Raw genomic sequence first — 15,951 nt, 5'->3', positions numbered from 1 at the left:
CCTGTATCAGGATCACTGGAGCCTTTGAATGTGTTTAAAAGTCTCCATAGATGCATACAAACTTAACTCTTCAAAGACTGACCCAGAGTTTAACCGAGAGCACAGTGGCAGGAAATGAAGTCAAACTAGTTGTGTTTGAACCACAGCAGTCCAACCTGGAGCTGCAGCTGGACTCTCGGTCAGCACAGGGAGGGTGTCTCACCCACCAAGACACTCCTCAGGTCAGAAAAGCGCCTCAGAATGAGCAAGAGACCGGAAGGAGGTCTGTGGGCTGTGCCCATAGATTTGCAAGGGATTTAAACAGGTCAAATGGTAGATGGATGGTCCTCTCTGAGATAAACACGAGAGAGGAAGTGAACTCCTGTGTTATGCTGCATTTCACAGGTACCCAAGTTTTTGTCACATAAAGAAACAAGAGGCTATAGTTTTGCTTAGCTCTCAACAGAAGGCCTGCACATATCTATTCAATGTATTTATGACATCGTGGGCTTTAGGACATTCTGGTAACTTGGAGTTGACACACTTTAGAAGAAATTGAATTGCCATTAGAAAGGGGAGCTCAACAGAGTCTTCAGAATTGAGTTGATCAATGTCCCTTTATTTTCTCTTATATATGGTTTGTGCTGAAGAATTTATATGTTATTGGCTACAGGCCCATCACATACTATTTTCATAGTGTAACAGTTTACTCCCCAAACCATCTCCCATGAATGAATTTATCATCAGTATCATAAATGCAGTGAATAAAACATTGATAACCCAGAAGATTTATGGCTCAACCAGGATATGTCAACTGTATCCCGTGTAAAACTCTATGAACGATGTTCCCAGTGACTGCTCACTCCTATTACACATACACCCCAGGTTATTCAATTTTAAATTTGCTCAAGGACTTCATAAACATCCAGAGTGTGTAATATATACAGTAGGAGAAAACTGCCAACCTGAAGCCAATACTGTAACTTTCAGGATAGTAAGGAATTCCAACTCATGGATTTACAAGCCTAAAACATTCAGGAACTTGTTGTGTTTTTATAAGCGGAGTCCATCAGTGGTAATGCTGATCAGTGTCACTGCAGGTGTGACGATGCCGTCCTGTACGGATGCGCTAAATGGCTCTTGTAATGGCACGTGGGCCGCTGACAGATCACAGACTCCCTTGCACCTCTAAGGTACATCAGCCATCCTAAAACTGGTTTGTAAGACCCTTTAAGAACCAGGTCCCAATCCCCCCGAGGAAACTGCTAAATAATATACACAGAAGTTCAAATGGAAACGAAGCCAAATAGCATGGTTTTGACTTCAAAAGGGATTGATAATGTGAGCAAGATAACTAAGTTTAAAAGATATTTGCAAGCTACTGGCATGCAATTGACTTTAAACAAGGAGATAAGGCTGCTTTTTCAACCCTATTAGCTTGGAAGAATGAGCGAGTTGTCAGGAAACCCTTATGGTGGATATAAATCTAATGTCCTGGACTCAAGGCTTCAGCACTCACTTGCCTTTTAACTACCCAGAATCTATTTCTTCTGCAGAACTCTGTTTATCAGAAGAGACAAATGCTTCATCCGTTGGTGCAGCTATTATTTTAGTGTTCAATAGAGAAGTTCAACAGAGTCGACAAACGCTCAGCCTCCAACGACTGAAGAGTAATGAAGCCGTGAGAGGATTTTCAGCAAATGCCCTGATTGTCATTCTTGGGTTGTAGGTAGTAGGCAGAGGTTCCTAGTAACCATGAACTGGGCTGAGGTAACAATGCATCTTCTTGAAAAGAGTGGCCATTATTTCTGAGAGCAGAAGCTGGGTCCCACCGTGAGCTGGGACAGTGGTTCTGACCCATTTACTCACCGAGGTGGTGACACCAGAGTGGTGGTGTCCAGGGGATGCATGGGCTGATAGGAAACAAAGCCATGATGGTTATTTACCGTGCTTGAGCGCTGAGTGGGGCAATAAAGAACCCAGGTTCACTAAAGTATTGGTCAGTTTGGAACCTGGAAATGGGCTTTCATACCATCAGAGCGCAGTGTGACCTTAAACCTTAAAAAGTCAACAAATAAAAAAAATTAAAAATTAGAAAACTAAAAATTGAGGCAAAAAGCTTGCCCGTGACTTTCAAAGATTTCTTGGGAGAAAGAACTCTGGATGAAGAGATTGAGAGTTCTCTTCAGATATCAAGGACTTATTAAATGAGGGCCCTCCACATAGAATAACATGCAGGGAGAGTATAGCTCTGCCTAAGCAAGGAGTCTGGGTTCATAAAAATCTGTCCTGCAAGGCAGTAAGTTGCCTGGAGAGACAGTAACCTCCCTGTCAAAGCTGAATGACTCCTTGATGGGGGTAAAAGAGAAGGTCACAATATCCATGGCAAATTTCAGGCACTCAAGGATTTGCTGATGCGATGCTGGTGACGGCAGTGGAAATGAAGATGAGGCGGTGGTGGAAATGACAACAGTGATGTGGTAGAAATGGTAACCGTGGTGACATTCACCCTGCTGATGTGGAGGGAGGAAGGGATGCCGGTGGTCATGCTGGTCTATGGAATAAATGACTCTGGTAATAGAGTCATCCCAAACCTGAGAGTTCGTGGCTTCAGGGAGAGCTGCCAAATTTATTCAAATTAATAAACAATTACAAGGAGCTCAAACAAAAGATAAACCATTTCAAGTCAACCTGACCTCTCCTGAGAAACAGGAATAATTTAAACTGTTTTTTTTCCTTTAAGCAATTAGAAAAAAATCTCTGAACAATTTCCCCTTTGTATAACCTATCCCATGATGGTTTCAAGTTTTCCTCCACTCATCAAAAAGAGTTTCTGTAAGGCCATAATTAGGATTTTGTTCCTGTGTAGTAACCAAGCTTTGTGTGCTGTGAGCAAAATTAAACAGCCTCACGGACAGCGCTGTGACCCTGGGTGAATCCTGAATTTAGCAAGGGCACAGAAACACTTGATCAACCCGCCTCTTCAACCCCCGTCCCCGAGCACTTATATTCACTTTTAATATTCTTACAGGAATGGTCAGATAGAGTCCAAGATTATTCCTGCTGCCATGGAAAAGCTCAGAGGATTGGAGAGGGTGGGATACGATGAGGAGTCCACAACCAGCTGTTTGTCTGATGAACACAGCGATGCACGGGAAGTCTCAGAATTCAGCACAAGTCTCCTTCCATCCTAGAATCCCCCTTTGAGAGCAGCCCTCCAAGATGTGCTCTTCCTAAGCCCTCACCAGGCCCATTTGTGAATTTAGCTAATACCCACCTTGAACTTGTCTACCACTGCAGCTTGCATAAGCTCCCAGAGCGGGACTCGCACGTGTAGACAGCCTGCTATGCAACCGGGTGACTTTGATTTATTCTAAACACAACCTTCTCCAAACTTTGAGGGGGCTCTTGTTTTACCAGGCAGTCTCGCTGTGCCCTTTCTCTCTCCTTCCCAAGATTATTCAGAGATTTAAAAAAAAAATGGCTGCTACAATTTTGATGTTGATTAACTTTACCCTGGGCCCTATGAAAGCACAAAAATGTCCTGGCAGTGGCTGGAAAGCAGGGTGAAATAAGCCTTTTGCTGGATTAAAAATGTTCTCTGCTCTGGCTTATTGCTTCTGAAAGCTGACAAGCTGAGAGGCAGGAGACTGGGAGCCTCAGGTCACACATACAGAGGAGGCTGTGGAGACAAGGGCAGAATTTCAACTCGGGAGGCCGCTCTTGGTTAAACATGAACGCTGCTTATTCAAATTCCCCTCGGGCTGCACACCTTGCAGAGAGAAAGACTTGGGGCTTACTAGCCATTTGAAGCCAGCATTCCAAGGCTTTCTTCTCTGTCAAATTCAAAGCTAAATGCTTTTTCATTGTTCTTGTCCTCTTCTTCCCGAGACTGCCGTGTCCTTCAACAGAGAAGATTCTTTATCTCTTTAAACCAGTGATACAACTTAATTCACGCAATACTTAGCATTCAAGAAGGCCATCCTGGCTTATGAAGCTTGCTCAAGGTGGCCCTAGGACTTTCCCATCCTGATTCTCCAGCACTATTCAAATTCTTGCTGGTTGGCCCAGCTGTAAACATGAGACAAATGTCCTGTAAACGTTTCTCTTACCTCTGGTTCCCCACAGTCACATTCCTCTCCTTCTTCAACGTATCCATTCCCGCACTTCTGGCCCCCGAAGGACTGCTTCACTTCCGGCAGGTTGAACAGACACATGCCCATGCCCTTCTGCAGGCTGGCCTCCAGGTCCTTCCTGCTGCAGCTGCTGAACATCATGGGGAACGGGAACCTGCAGGAAGGAGGCCGGATGTCAGTCGTCAGGGAACAGAATGGGCTGTGCATCACCCTTCTTGTGCCAGTGCGAGTGGTACCCACGGGCATCATCTGGGCGGGTGGTCACTCTCTCAATGAACAAAAGCTTGAATGCTCTAAAATGAGGCACCTTCTAAACCCTGCGTCCAATCCTGCACCGTTCCAGCACCACTGAATGAGGAAGTGCTACTGGCTCAGTCATATCTTGGCTCTTTGTGATCCCGTGAACTGTAGCCTGCCAGGCTCCTCTCTGTCCACAGAATTCTCCAGGAGAGAATACTGGAGTGGTTTGCCGTTCCCTTCTCCAGGGGATCTTCCTGACCCAGAGATGGAACCTGGGTCTCCTGCATTGCAGGCAGATTCTTTACCGTCTAAGCCACGGGTGCTTTATCCCCCAAGAAATGATCCTTGGATGGTTTTCAAATCGACAACTCTAGACAGTGTCTCATTGCAGACATCATTAATAGTTCTGTGTGAAATGATATGATGGAGAGTGAAGACTCAGGACCCGTAGCTTGTAATATAACTATGTGAGGAAGTTTTCTAACTTCATTGCTCGGAATGGCCATCATCAGAAAGTCTACACATAATAAAGGCTGGAGAGGGTGTGGAGAAGAGGGAGCCCTCCTACACTGTTGGTGGGGATGTAAATTGGCGCAGCTACTAGGGAGAACAGCATGGAGGGTCCTTAAAAACACTAAAAATAGAGTCACCGTATGATTCTGCAATCCCACTCCTGGACATATATCCAGAAAAGATGAAGACTAATTTAAAAAGGACACATGCAACCTATGTTTATAGCGGCAATATTTACGATAGCCAACATGTGGGAACAACCTAAATGCTCATCAATAGATGAATGGATGAAGAAGGTGTGGTCCATATATGTACAAGGGAATATTACTCAGCCATAAAAAGGATGAACAATGCCATCTGCACCAACATGGATGGACGTAGAGATTACCATATTAAGAGAATTCAGAGAAAGACAAATCACCTGATATCACTTATATGTGGAATATAAAAAATAATAAAAATAAACTTATTTACAGAAATAGACTCTCAGACATAGAAAACAAACTTATGGTTACCAAAGCAGAAGGGAGAGAGGGATAGATTAGGGGGTTGGGGTTAGCAGATAACAAACTACTATATATAAAACAGATAACCAACAAGGAGAAGATTCTTGAGAGTCCCTTGGGCTGCAAGGAGATCAAACCGTCAAACCTAAAGGAAATCAACCCTGAATATTCATTGGATGAACTGATGCTGACGCTCCAATACTTTGGCCACTTGATGTAAAGATCTGATTCACTGGAAAAAGACCCTGATGCTGGGAAAGACTGAAGGCAGAAGAAGAAGGGGACGACAGGGGATGAGATGGCTGGATGGCATCACCAACTCGATGGACATGAGTTTGAGCAAGATCTGCGAGCTGGTGATGGACAGGGAAGCCTGGTGTGCTATAGCCCATGGGGTCTCAAAGAGTTGGATGCGACTGAACAACAAAACCAACAAGACCTAATATATAGCACAGGGAATGATATATTAATACGTATCTTTTAATAACCTATAATGAAAAGAATCAAAAAGTATATATAACTGAATTACTTCACTGTACACTAGAAACTAACACATTGTAAATCAACTATACTTCAATTAAAAATAGTAATAAAGGCAATTGCTACCCTGAGGCAGGGGGAAGGTACAAATGACTGAGCTTATCAGCTCCCTGGCTTCACGGACATCATTTCCACCGGGGGACAGTGGTCAGAGCACAGCTGATACTGGTTTGGACCCATGAAGGGCAAATTGCTGTCTCCTCAGGCACAGCCTTAAAAGAACAGAGGAGGTCAGAAGTGCGGGTCCTGCTCTTGTCTCTAAAAACCAGGCCTGCAAAGGATGTGGCCAAGTTGGCCGATGTCCCCACAAAGCTCAATCTCCCCCTCCCCTGGCCGCGAGGGGTATGCCAGCCCCCTCACACCTGGACGGGCTGTGTGACAATTCTTGGTGACGGAATTAGCAGGGGTGAAATGGCATGCAATTAAGTGGCGATTCCTTCCTCTTCCCTGTGGCCAGCTGAGTTCAGAGCATTCCAGCATCCTAGCAGGGAATGAGGCAGAACGTCACCTGCTCCCGACTCACCGCACAGCGCAGAGCCCCACAGCAGCACATGGAAGGGAACCCCCACCCAGGACGGTAAGCCACTGGAAACCGGGGCTTCTTCCTACAGCTGCTAGTGTTCCCTAACATATACACAACATCTGACTCTCTTATGAACGCATTTCCCCATGTCTTAGGCAGCAATTATAAGGGCTAAGCCCACCAGAAACCCAAGTTTTATTACTTAGTGAGCCAGCAGAGCCTGCCCACCAGCAAGCCCAAGCATCCTCTCCCATGCTGACGTTTAGAGGATGACATTATGATTGGATCCCAGTCAACTGGCCAAACCAACGCGTGCTGCTCTGTCTCCCTGAGGATGACAGACTAGCCACCATTCAATGACTGAATCTGGAAATATTTCAAGACCGTGATGAGTTCCAGGGCCAAATGGGTAACCCTGCTGTCTCCCCAAGTGTTTTCTATCAATCTCAGTTATTAACTCTGAAGTATAATTCTAATCTACAGGCAAATTAATACATGCAAAGTCTTGCTCTCGGATACACCAGCAATAAACCAAGACTTATCTGGAGTGCTGTAACAAAGTTCCTTTTGAACTCTCTGTAACTTTCCTGGGCAGACAGACTGATTATTCCTGGTATCAAAGTGATGCTGAATAGCTTCAGATGACGAACCATAAGAAAGAGTGTAATTCTGTCCATTGAGAACGGCTTTGTGTGGAAAATATGATGTATTGCACAGGGGATAGAAAACAGTCCTTTGCAGTAGAAGAGATCGAACCTTCTCCTGTGTGAGCTTTTCCCAGAATGCCCCATCTCAGGCCTGATCCTGGAGGCTAAATCTCACTCTCATGCCAATAATGCCTAACCAGGTGTTGTGATGAGAGCTCGCCAGTTCATTCTGGGAGGAAACTGATTTCTAGAAAACGGTAACAGGGAGTTAGGAGAGGCACTTGGATCGACTGTGAGCCTCGGGAAGGGTTTACACCAAGATTCACAGCAGCTGAGAGAAGCCCAGTGAAGGAGGGGTTATCAACCACCCAGTTCCCAAGGCAGCAAGACACGTGCAGGGCTGAGACCAGCTCCAGGCACAGCTCCGACAAGCACTCCGATCTCACTGTCTTTCAAAACAAATACATTTTAATTTTTTTTTTTAGCGGGGGTTGACATTAAAAAAGGAACAGAAACAAGATGAGATCAGTGTAAGTTCAGCATTTAAATTCAGAGCATCTGGGAGAGGAGAACAGATCACTAGTAGCAAAAAATGACTGCGTGTCTGTGCTGGGTATGGTCAGATAAGACTCGAGTTATCTGTGTAACAGGACGTTTCTTGTTCTTAGGTTTTTTTTTTTTCCTTTCTCCTATTCTGTTGAAGGACAAAGCCCAGATGCTCTTAAAAGTTTTTTCTTGTTTCGTGTCATGGATAACATCCATCCAATTCACAGCTTCCCAACCTTGCTCTGAGGAAGAGCGTCCAGGCACTAATTCCTCAAGGTGCCTCTGTCTGCTTGTTTTTTAACTTTATTTTTAACTGGAGGATGATTGCTTTACAATGTTGCGTTGGTTTCTGCCATACATCAGCATGAATCAGCTGTAGGTACCCACCCATCCGCTCGCTCTTGAACTCCCTCCGCCCACCCCATCCCACCCCTCTAGGCTGTCATAGAGAGGTCCCTGTTAACAACAGAACAGCACGGCCATGAGGTGTGGAGGAGGTCACCGACACCGGTCCTTTGTTCCATCACTCCCAGCACAGAGCTGGGTCTTACACCACGCAGCCCAGTTTCACCGGCGCGACACCTGACTTCAAAGTCGGGACAAGGAAAACCTCCACCAGCTGCCAGCTCACAGCTCCTGCCCCGAGCACTGTGAGTGGGGCATCTTTCCCTCCGATCTGGACCTTCCTGACTTGCTCCGAGGGACCCCAGGGCTGCAAGACCCCTTAGGCAGGCTGCAACCCTTCCCCATACTTTCCCGTCCTCTCCGTGGGGACTGGTCAACATTTCCCCTCTAAGGGAGAATGGAAAAAGGCCACTTGCATCCTCCAAGACCTCTCATTGGATGACAAATGGCGATGTGACCAGGGAGCGTTCTGCACCTGCCTTCATCCTTTCATGATTTCTCATCATGGGGAACAGTGACTATTTCTCTCTGATAGAATATTCCTGAGCCTTATTGGGGGACATTTAGAGAAAGTCAGGCTTTGGAGGAATAAGAGCAGAGAGTAACCTGTCACTCATCATTCAATTATTATGCAAGTATTTATTCAACACCTGAGTGCAAAGCATTGTACCAGGTCCTGGAGAGACCGGAGTGAATAAAACACACACCCGAATCTTGGCCATGGTGGAGCTTGCATCTGGTGGGGCAGGCAGATAATACAGAAGATAAGGGATTAAATTATGTGTTAGAAAGGAATGAACACGAAGGAGAAAAGTAAGACAGGTCAGGGGGCAAGGATATAGGAGGTCTTGACCTCTTAGGGGAAGATGATCAGGGAAGACCGCACAGGAAGGCAGGCATTTGGGATGTGAGGGAAAAAGCTGGATGCACCAGGAGGAAGAATGTTCTAGGCAGAGGGAGGAGCCGGTGCAAAGGGGTATGGGCAGGTGTGACAGTCCTAGAGGACTTTGTTCAGCAGACAGCAGCAGGTTCTTCTTTCAGTGACACATACCCAGAGGAGTGACCCCCTCCCCAGAGAAGACTCCTAGGCCCTCTGAGGTCAGGTGGATGGCAAAAGATGACCATGGAACATCATTAAAGGGGGAGAGGAGCATTGCCCTGCATGGACCAGGCATTGATAACTGCTTAAGGTACTTTTCATAATAATTTCAAACTAGTATTCCTCCCCACATTTTTTTTTAAACCAAACTAGTTTTGACTGACAAACAAGGGTCTGATGCTGGAGTCCTCCTGGTTGACCAGTGTGTGGCAGGGAAGAAGAGAGTACCTAAAAACTATACCTAACCCAATGCGCCCCGGAGAGAGACAGAATTCAGTCATCTAAAATGGTTTCATGCAAATCAGAACTACCTTGAAGTACCACCTCACACCAGTCAGAACAGCCACCATCGCAAAACCTACAACTAACAAATACTGGACAAGGTGTGGAGAAAAGGGAGCCCTCCTACACTGTTGGTAGGAATATGAACTGGAGTAGCCCCTACGGAGAACAGTATGGAGGTTTCTCAAAAAAACTAGAGTTGCCGTATGATCAAGCAATCCCACTCCTGGGCATACATGCAAACAAAACTGTATCCAAAAAGATACACGCACTCTTATGTTCACAGCATCACCATTCACAATAGCCAAGACGTGAAAGCAACCTAAATGTCCATCAGCAGAGGAACGGATAAAGCAGACATGGCACATCATACCACGGTGTGTTCAGTTCAGTTCAGCCACTCAGTCATGTCCGACTCTGCAATCCCATGAATCGCAGCACGCCAGGCCTCCCTGTCCATCACCAACTCCCAGAGTTCACCCAGACTCACATCCATCGAGTCAATGATGCCATCCAGCCATCTCATCCTCTGTCGTCCCCTTCTCCTCCTGCACCCAATCCCTCCCAGCATCAGTCTTTTCCAATGAGTCAACTTTTCGCATGAGGTGGCCAAAGTACTGGAGTTTCAGCTTCAGCATCAGTCCTTCCAATGAACACCCAGGACTGATCTCCTTTAGAATGGACTGGTTGGATCTCCTTGCTGTCCAAGGGACTCTCAAGAGTCTTCTCCAACACCACAGTTCAAAAACATCAATTCTTCCACACTCAGCTTTCTTCACAGTCCAACTCTCACATCCATACATGACCACTGGAAAAACCATAGCCTTGACTAGATGGACCTTTGTTGGCAAAGTAATGTCTCTGCTTTTGAATATGCTATCTAGGTTGGTGATAACTTTCCTTCCAAGGAGTAAGTGTCTTTTAATTTCATGGCTGCAGTCACCATCTGCAGTGATTTTGGAGCCCATAAAAATAAAGTCAGCCACTGTTTCCCCATCTATTTCCCATGAAGTGATGGGGCCAGATGCCATAATCATGGATGCAACTAGAGATTATCATGCTAAGTGAAGTCGATCAGAAAGAAAGACAAATGCCATATATTATCACTTACACATGGAATCTAAAATATGACACTAATGACCTTATCTACAAAACAAACTCATAGACACAGAATGGACGTGTGGTTGCCAAGGTGGGGGGTGAGGGAGGCGGGGAAAGGGAGTTTGGGGTTAACAAATGTAAACTAGTATATAGAAGGAGTGGATAAACACCAAGGCCCTACTGTACAGCATAGAGATCTACATTCAGCACCTTGTGATAAACCAGTAACAGGAAAGGCTAAGAGTGTATAACTGATCCGTTTTGCTGTACAGCAGAAATCGACACATTATAAATCAACTATGCTTCAATAAAAAGTAAAATGATTTCAGGTCAAGAGATAAGGGAATTTGATGATACCAAATATTAGATCTAACTATGATAGAATCCTGATTTACACACATGGCCACAGGAAAGAATGACTCCAGGAAAATGCTTGGCACGGCCAAGCTCATCGCCCTGCTTCCCAGGTACCAACCCTGCTTCTGACTTCTGATGACACCAAAATGAAGCCTTTTGGGTGGCGTGCTCACTCCTCCTCCATTCATCTGCTCACTCACAGGAGCAGCAGCTGTTTCAGAGCTCTGAGGAGGATCCTGTGATGATTGAACTGTGGCTCCAGGCTTCCCCGTCTTTCCTTGCTGACCTCTGTCAAGGGAACTACCGGACAATCCCACTCACTGCCTCTTCACCCATATAACTAAAATGCTAGAAATGCATTCACATTATGCACATTTATCCACATGTATAAATTATGCAAATATATAAGCATATTCATTACACTGAATTGATGTATATATACTTGGAATAACTTGAGAACCTGCTTTAAGCTAGATGATATGGTGGGTACTCTCTCATAGTAATATTTTCTTCTTTATGCTGTTTTAAATTTACACTTTAAAACAACCCCATGAAATAGGTTTGTTATCCCTATTTTGCAAATGAGGTGAAGGCATTTAAGAGTTCTCACTCCAGTGTTCTTGCTGGGATAATCCCCACGGACGGAGAAGCCTGGCAGGCTATAGTCCATGGGGCTGCAAAGAGTTGTACCTGACTGAACATACAAGCAAAATAAAAAGGCAAAGCAAAGTTGGGAGATGGCAGAGCCTAGATCTGATCCCAAGTGTGGTTATTTAAAAAACTCTGCTCACTGAGGATATCAGTTCAGCCCTGGATTTTCCACAGTAAACTGCTGAGATATGGACAGTGATCAGTACGGCCCTGATGCTCGGACTTACATACGGAGGAGGAACCATTCTCTCAACTCAACACCTGCCTGAATCAGAGCCCCTCAAGTGGTCCCAGCATCAGTATCACCCGGCAACCCAGCAGAAATGGAGATGCTCAGACCCCACCTGGACCTGCTGCCCTGGAAGAACTCAGGGGTGGGGGCCCCACGACTGTGTTTCAACAAGCTCTCCGGGTGACTTCATTTTAAACCGAAGTAAAATCCACATGACAAAATCACCACTTAGAAATACACAATCCCCAGCGTTTATGCATTTATGGTGTTACACAAACATCACCACTTATTCCAGAACGTTTTCCTGAGCGCCGCCGCCCCCCCCCCCCCCCCCCGCCAAAAAAAAAGCCAGCCCATGAAGCAGACACTCCTCACCCCCACTCCTCCAGTTCCTGTCGACCACAACTCTGCTGTCTCTCTCTGGATTTGTCTGGTCAGGACATTTCGTGTAAATGGAACCTTCCAACGTGTGACCTTTCATGTCTGGCTTCTTTCAACATATTTCCAAGGGTCATCCATGCTGTAGCACTCTCAGTACTTCATTTATTTCAATGACTGAATAGTATTCCATGGGAAGTAAGATTACATCACAATTTGTGTATCTATTCATCACCTGATGGTGCTGGTGATTTACCAAATGATCAAAATTAAAGATTGGGAGCAAGTGACCTAGGTTTAAAATTCAAATGCTATAAAGATAATACATGGACAAAGCCACACTTATTGGTGTGAATGATAAGAAATACAAACCATGTGCCTTGCAGGTCACTTTTCTTGCACTTAAATTAGAAATAGTTCTGTTTTCCCCCATGGTTTGATTTTTCTAAGAAAAGCTCAATGTACAGCATTTTGAAACCTTACGTGACCGCAGGTATGTGCTAGAAATTTCATGAGAATCTTAAAGTCAAATTCAAGTCACAAATGAATTTTCAAATATTGTTAAATATTAGAGCAGTTGAACTGATTAATCGTTGTACTTTAAGGTGCCAGAAGATCCTGACTGAACAGAAAGATGTTTCTGTTTTGAAGCAAATTCCTCCCACTCGCTTTGAACTCCAAAGTATGATAGTTCTGCCTTCTTTTAGCTCATTTTGTTCCCTTATTTTATAGCCTTACTCCTTAGACAATTAATGAAAAGAACATTGAATTAGGCCATGTAGTTGTTCATGACATTGAGGATCCCGTGCAGCCCATGGTGGGTAGTTTAAAAAAGACAAGCCTCAGTTTCTTCTAGAGCTTTTGGCAAACTCATCATAATGTGCTTTTTAATACTTTTCATAAATCATCCCAAATACGTCAGGACAGCAGCTAATTGAATTGACATATAGCAGTGACAGGCTGATGCAAAGCAATAAAACTGGAGAACTATTCAGAAAAGAGGTCTTTCTGCACGATACTTTCCCTTGGCACAAGAAGGCTTTACAATGATTATACGTAAGGACCCAGAAAAAAAGGCTGCTTTCAGTTCACGGGCAGAGAATTTCTTGCAGACACCATGCCAGGGTGACCGGCTCCTGCTTAGGTGTGACCTTCTTAGTTAAGACACGTCTGCCTTTTTCCTAATATTTAAATACCAAGGACACTTGGGGGTAAATTTACCATGCTGAATGCAAGATTAGAAAGAAAAAGCTGATGAAACAGACAGCTGCATTGATTCTGGAGAAAACACATACACAGAACCTACTTTCCAAAAGCGGAATGCCACTTACGGCTTCCCACCATAAATGCAGTCACAGCTTAATATTTCAGCCGTCACCAAGCTGCCAAGTAAAACATTATTAGGGGTTACTTTTACTTTGACAAATGTGCAGTCAGAAAACTCTTTTCTTGTAGGAGCCTATTGTGTGTCTCACGGCTGTATTCCTGGGGGTGAATCATACTAAGACCATTTATCAAGCCTGACAGTGGAAGTAGGGCGTTATCTGCCTTGCAAAAGCTCTCTGGGAATTATCTTCTCTTGTTGGCAATTAGGCAGCCCGGGCAAGCAGCAGCAATCAGGCCGGATTCACCGGGGCTGCAGGTCACTGCTCTCCGTCTTCTTCGACTTCCTTGCCTCGTTAATCAGTGTGTGCTGGGTCCCAAAGAACCTGGGGTTCCCCAGCTCCAAGCTCTGGGAGTGACAACAGCCCACATGCTGACGGCAGGAAAGAAAGGCAGGTGACCGCAGCAAGAAGGATGGCAGAACGTGGGCAGCTGCTGAGAACAGCTTGAAGCTGACACAACCGTGTGACAGGAGAAGCCAGGTTCGCAGGAAACCAGGGATGGGAAGTCACCCAGATTTCTGTTTAACTCGATTGGAAATGAAGAAAGAAAACTTCACATCTTTTACAGCCGATAAATGATTAGATGGTAAAGGGATACTGTTTTGGGGAAATACGTTGCTGACTTTCTGCTTCCCACTGATTTCTTCCTACAACTGGAATGGAGTTTTATTTTCTCCTGACGGTGAAAGTGATGGATGCAACAGGCCTGGGAGGCTCTTCTTTACAAGGCACAGAGGAGACGGAGGAGAATCGAAATTGGAAGACTTCAGTCTGAGCACGCATCTGTTAAAACTAAAGCTCAGTCTTACACCCAAGTCTCAGTCTTCACATCTATACTGGGAATAACAACAACTACCTCTGGTGTTGAGGGAGAGGACAAGTGAGACTCACAAAAACGGGAGCGTCTTTGGTTAATTTCAAAGATGCTAGTTGCCAGTATTTGCCTGAAAGAATGTGTATCTCTCTTCCTTATTTAGAGGTGCTGCTTTGGCTATTTCGAGTTACAGGTCGCCAGTGCCTTGCGCTTAGAAACATTTTTCAATAGGGTGCAGACGTTATGACAATTGTAGCCCCAGCGTAGCCCTCTTTAAATGGCAAAACTGCAAGTACAAGTCAACTCGAGAGAAAGATGATTCAGGAGGCAAAGGCATGATCAAGCAGTTAAACAGGATCCCTCGATTTCATACATATGTGGTGTCAAAGACGCTGCTCATTCTCGAAGGGCCGGGCTGTTGTGAGCTGAACCAGAACATGGGCTTAGGAGCATAAACAACCAGCTGAGCCACCAACACTCACAAAGCTGCTGTTTAGATGACTGTTACCTGCTGTGTGGTTGCAGTGGTTCTCAGTTCCTGGAACTTTTTCCAAAACGTATTTCCCCAAATTCCTGCAACCTTTTCCTCCATAGCCCAGGCCTAGGAGGGAGCTGGGAGGGGAATGTGACCACAGACAGACCGACCTGACCCTCCCCACGACCCATTCTCTGACAACACAGACCTCCTGACTCTTTGTCACTAAATCCGAAACCAGCTTGGAGAGCTTTTCCAAAAACAAACAGTAACTCACAGTTCAGGGCCAGTTCAACGCATTCCTAGGTCCTCCAGGAGCACCAGCCTCATGCTGATGCCGTCTTCTCTTCCTGGGGGGGATGCAGGGCCTACTTACAGCAGTGGGTGCAAGAGGTCTTGGTTGGGACGGGTTTGCTCAGCCAAGTTTCAACCCCAAAGTTCTGAGGCCGTCTTGAGAAAAATCTTCAGATTTTTCACAATTATGCCCTGGAATAAAATCTTATAATCACCACACAAAGAATTTAGGAGCGACCAAGAGGCATGTCCTGTTGGAGTGGGTGGTGGTGTCTGCACCCAAGATGACTGGCCTTTGTCAGCAGCAGCCTGGCAGGGCTGGGGTGCCGTTCAAGGTCACCCAGTTTCAGGCGCTATTGACTTCATCTCATTCCGCATGTCTGTGTTAATAAGCATGAAAAGCAGTTACCACTCTTGAGCCAGGCCCTGCTGTGGGCCAGGAGCTTAGTGGGCATCCTGGCTCACGGACTGCCTGGTGAGTCAGACTATAGCATTCCTATTTTACAGGTGAGCAAACCGAGGTGCAGAGAGGTTAGGCACCTTGCCGTAGTCCTTTGGTTCCACTGCTAAGACTGAAACCCCAACTTGCTTACCTGAAGGCCCGTGCTTCTTCTCTACGACCATGCTGCCTCGAGGGCAGTCAGGAGGCCTCCAGGAGCCGCGTCACCCCCAGGGCAGGGCCCTCGGGGCAGCCTCGGATGTGACCTGGCATAAATGGTGGGGAGCCGTGAGGGCATCTAGGAGGAGGTGGCGGGGTGCAGGTAACAGTGAAGGCCACCGCCGTGCCTGCGGCTCCAAGGGTGCCTTCGAGCATCTCGGTGAACCTCCTTGGGGCCGGATGTCGGGAT

The 15,951-nt window shown here is 45.7% G+C and overlaps 1 protein-coding gene across 1 annotated transcript in view; it reads right to left on the bottom strand.

Moving 5' to 3' along the window:
- Positions 1-15,951, bottom strand: part of ADAM12 (ADAM metallopeptidase domain 12) — a 395,901-nt gene that overhangs the window by 60,419 nt on the left and 319,531 nt on the right. Inside the window, exon 12 of the mRNA XM_027529319.1 lies at positions 4,092-4,269. Within this exon, the coding sequence (XP_027385120.1) occupies positions 4,092-4,269 (178 nt within the window). The remainder of the gene's footprint in view (positions 1-4,091; positions 4,270-15,951) is intronic.

The sequence above is a fragment of the Bos indicus x Bos taurus genome, chromosome 26 (genome assembly GCF_003369695.1).
Source record: "Bos indicus x Bos taurus breed Angus x Brahman F1 hybrid chromosome 26, Bos_hybrid_MaternalHap_v2.0, whole genome shotgun sequence".
Lineage (NCBI taxonomy): Eukaryota > Metazoa > Chordata > Mammalia > Artiodactyla > Bovidae > Bos > Bos indicus x Bos taurus.
The sequence above is the reverse complement of the archived record's forward strand: the minus strand, read 5'-3'. Positions and strand labels throughout refer to the sequence as shown.